The sequence below is a fragment of the Prenolepis imparis genome, unplaced genomic scaffold, assembly GCF_030444845.1.
Source record: "Prenolepis imparis isolate NDT839.2.m4 unplaced genomic scaffold, iyPreImpa1.0 SCAF_67, whole genome shotgun sequence".
NCBI lineage: Eukaryota > Metazoa > Arthropoda > Insecta > Hymenoptera > Formicidae > Prenolepis > Prenolepis imparis.
In genome coordinates, this window is record NW_028141225.1 from 142,394 (window position 1) to 146,501 (window position 4,108).

The following is a 4,108-nucleotide window of genomic DNA, read 5'->3' on the forward strand; positions in this document are numbered from 1 at the left end:
TTAGATAGCAGTTCGATAATCCTTCGTAGCTGTTCGATAATTGTTCGTAGCCGTTCGATAACCCTTCGTAGATGTTTGATAACCGTTCGATAGCCGCTCCTAACCCGTTCACTGCTGCTCATTCAGGTTGATAGTCGTTTTTGAGTTAGCGTTAGCCGCGCGTTGAAGTTCGTTTATCGCAATCTGTACTGCTCGCACGTCCTTCTCAAACGAAGTCAACTTCTCATCTGATTCTTTCTGTTGATTCATCAATCTTTTAACGCAGGATTTGTTGACAGCATCAGTGTCAGCTTCAGGTTGCGCTACACGACGAATCTTGCGCGATCTTGCATCATAGTCTGTAGCGACACGACACAGAGCGTTTCCGCGCACATAACTTCTCACCAATCTATCCCAATGATCGCTTGTGCCAGTTGCATCATTTCTCCGTTCGAATAATCCAAATTTGTTGATAGACATTTTTCGGTGCGAATGACGCCGATCGACTGATTAGTTTCGCCGAGACCCCGTTTAATTTATAATAATGCCTGCTTCGCGAAGTTCCTCGATGATCGACAGGATCTCGTTGTCGTGAGCGTTGTGGCCAGCTCGGCGCGAAGCATCGAGCAATCGTACCCGATCCACTAGCTCGTTGGGGTCGTCCCAGTGCACGTAATCGATTTTATTGTCGGTTAGCGTCATCGCTTGAGGCATGAATACACCCTTTCCAGATTTTTTCTTTTCAATTGACATCAACGGTGCGATTATTTGTTTGTATTTGTATCCCCTGTTGCTCCGTAATTGACCTTGCGCATCATATTTGCATTTATGCGCGTTCGTCGCCAATAATATGCTCTTGTATTTTTGCATATCGTGTTCCGTGTAAATAACGTCATCGGGAATCCTCTTGAAGACTAGCTCGCATAATTCAGGTGTACCAATGTACTTTACTTTGTCTATAATTATAGAATCATATTTATCCATGTCGAATCGTTTGTTACCGAGCAACATTCCATCCTTGTCGAAATAGACACTATATACGTAATCGATCTCGTTTTTTTATCGCCACCGAGGAGAGCGCCCATGTATTTTTGTCCCAGTGGTCCAAAGTGTTCTCGCAACATTTCTTGACCTTCCGATGTTTGTAACGTGTTTCGAACGGATGTTTCAAGTGAATTGCTTGTGGTTTCGAAAACATTTTCGTTTGCGAGTGATTCGGGTATTGTAAATGGTACGATTCTCGTTGTCGCGGACTGTGTAGAGGTGGACGGTGTAGAGCTTATCGGTGGTTCATCCAGTAAAAATCCGTCCGATGTACGTGACGTCAATGAACGATTTGTGTTTGGTCGTTTTCTCTTTTTTGGTGTCGCATCTTCCTCCTTCTCCTCGTACCGCTTAACAGCAGGTAACGTTTTAATTTTCACGTCAGCTTTACTCTCAGGTTCGTTTTTCACTGCGATCAAGCTCGCGTTGTCGACAATCTTTTGTAGTGGTTCGATAATAGGTTTAAAGTGAGTCTTGACTGCGATATCGTCATCGATCTTACCAGTCTTTAAAGCACGATGTCTCTTACGGATCGATTCGCTCGTTTTCACAATTTCCTTCGCAATCTTTTCACGCTCGCGAATGTTATCGTTATCAGCCATGTCTGCAGAGTGCTCGCGTTTCACTCTTCTCGACAGAATATCGGCAGCGACTAATCGTTTTGCGGTATCGCAAACTCGTTAAATCCTTTTCTGTATCGCCCGTTTGTAAGCAAGCTGTCCTTGTCTATCACTAGGAATCCATACTTTTGTTGCCAACAAATACGACATAATTTACTGAAATCTTCGTACGACATGTCGGTATTCACATGATCGTTGTACACGTGTTTCAAGTTGGTGCCGTACTCTCTCTCTCTCTCTCTCTCTCTCTCTCTCTCTCTCTCTCTCTCTCTCTCTCTCTCTCTCTCCCTCTCCCTCTCTCTCTCTCCCTCGCTCTCTCTCTCCCTCTCTCTCTCTAGAGACTCTTTCTGTCGTTAGAGACGGGTTTAACGGCACCACATCATCGCCGGCATGCATAACCGCAGGTGTTCCTCAGGGCTCCGTGCTGGGACCGCTATTGTTTACTCTTTATGTTGCAGACATTAGCAAAGAATTGCAGTATTGCAAATATAATTTCTACGCGGATGACCTGCAAATTTATTACCACTGCGAACCATCGGATTTACCCGGCGGTATGCGGAGGGTAAACGATGATATCGATTCCATAGTTCAATGGGCTACCAATCGCGGACTGACACTCAATTCAAAGAAGACGCAAGCTATTATTTTTGGCACAGCTAGACTCGTGAATACAATCAAACAAGACATACTACCTACGATCAGCATCAAGGAACAGGCCATCGAACTCTCCACCAGTATTAAATATCTTGGCGTTACAATTACCAACACACTGTCTTGGAATCTACATGTTCAAAGTGTAGTCAAGACGGTACGTACAAAATTATATCAGCTTAAATTAACTAAACATCTGTTACCGAAGGAACTCAGACTGCGCCTGATCGTCTCACTAGTTTTTCCATACCTCGACTATTGCTGTGCGGCGCTCACGGACATAACTGAACAGCAGAATGTGCAGCTCTATAGAGCAATTAACGCCTGTATTAGATTTGCGGCCAACATAAGATGGAGCGAGCATGTGACGCCGCAATACCGAGAATTTCGCTTGCTTAAAACAGAGGCTAGAAGGAAGTATTTCATAGGCTGTCAGCTTTTCAATATCATCTGCACACAGGAGCCGAGAGTCATCTACAGCGAATTTACCTTCAAATCTACAACGGCATTGAGGGAGACGCGGGCCTCGGGGGACCTACTCTCTCTGCCTCTGTGCAGGACAGAGTTGTATAAACGCTCTTTCAAATCCAGTGCATCCAAGCTCTGGAATGACTTGCCGTCTGATATACGCGAAGCGCGAACTATAAATGAGTTTAAATGTAAACTATACGATTATCTGCTCAGAACGACCTTATTTTAGTTTCTGGCGGGGGATACTGCTGCCTCATTTTAAATTTTAAATTTTTTCTTTATTTTCATTTCTTTATTTTCATTTTTCATTATTTCTTCTCTTTGGCTCTTTATCTTGCTAATTTGCAATCATCGATTATCGTATGACATCACTCATTCCTCATGTACACTTCACTCATGCATAATATTTTGTATTTTTCATCCCATCATGACCATGAATTACGTCATCATATATTTATATAAATATACACACAAATGTAGAGGATGCATGCGCCAAGCGAACGAATGCTCATTCATACCTAATTGCTTATCTCTAGTGGTAGTAAGAATTACTTGAATTACTTATATTACACGACACACTGTGCATGACTTTTGTATATATTTGTTCTTATTGCTTGTATCTAGTACTTTGTGCGCTTGAGGAGACGTAGTCCCAGAGCGCTTTCAATAAATATTTGCTTTCTCTCTCTCTCTCTCTCTCTCTCTCCCTCTCTCTCTCTCTCCCTCGCTCTCTCTCTCTCCCTCGCTCTCTCCCTCCCTCGCTCTCTCTCTCTCTCTCTCCCTCTCTCTCTCTCTCTCTCTCTCTCTCTCTCTCTCTCTCCCCCTCTCTCTCTCTCCCTCTCTCTCTCTCTCTCTCTCCGGCGACAATGGTCTCAAATACACACGAATTAATATTATATAATACGGCGGCGCTCAGTCTCTCTGGGATTTCCGGTTTCGCTCTCTCTCTCTCTCGCTCTCTCGCGATTGGCGTGACCGCTCCGCTTTTTGCCCCGCGATTAGGTTGGGGTGAACGCACGTCGTAACGACCACGTCACAATATATATGTATATACTTTTAAAAATATTTTTACTAATAGAAAATAAAACTTACCAAATACTGCAGCAACCTTAGTTACTTAGGAAAATCTCTTTTTTTTTGTTTCCCACAACCACTAAAATTGATTGAAACAGCCTTCTTCATGAGTAATTTCATTACTGATGGCACTATTTCTTTTATAGTTTCTCCGGAAGCAAAGTTAAGATATTTTACCTATATAAGAATTAAAAGAATTTTATTCATATAAGAAAGTTAAATTGCTTTGAAGTAGACTATGTTATATTTCTAATTTTTTTATATTTATT

At 42.6% G+C, this 4,108-nt stretch overlaps 1 protein-coding gene across 1 annotated transcript; it reads left to right on the forward strand.

Moving 5' to 3' along the window:
- The first annotated feature begins 2,196 nt into the window (after positions 1 to 2,196).
- LOC145947336 (uncharacterized) lies at positions 2,197 to 2,994 on the forward strand. The gene has a single exon (XM_083057139.1). The coding sequence runs from the start codon at positions 2,197 to 2,199 to the stop codon at positions 2,992 to 2,994; it is 798 nt and encodes a 265-aa protein (XP_082913265.1).
- The last annotated feature ends 1,114 nt before the right edge of the window (positions 2,995 to 4,108 follow it).

What these genes read in the sequence shown, in the direction of transcription:
- LOC145947336 (XM_083057139.1), top strand. Translation starts at nt 2,197, where the DNA reads ATGCGGAGGGTAAACGATGATATCGATTCCATAGTTCAATGGGCTACC.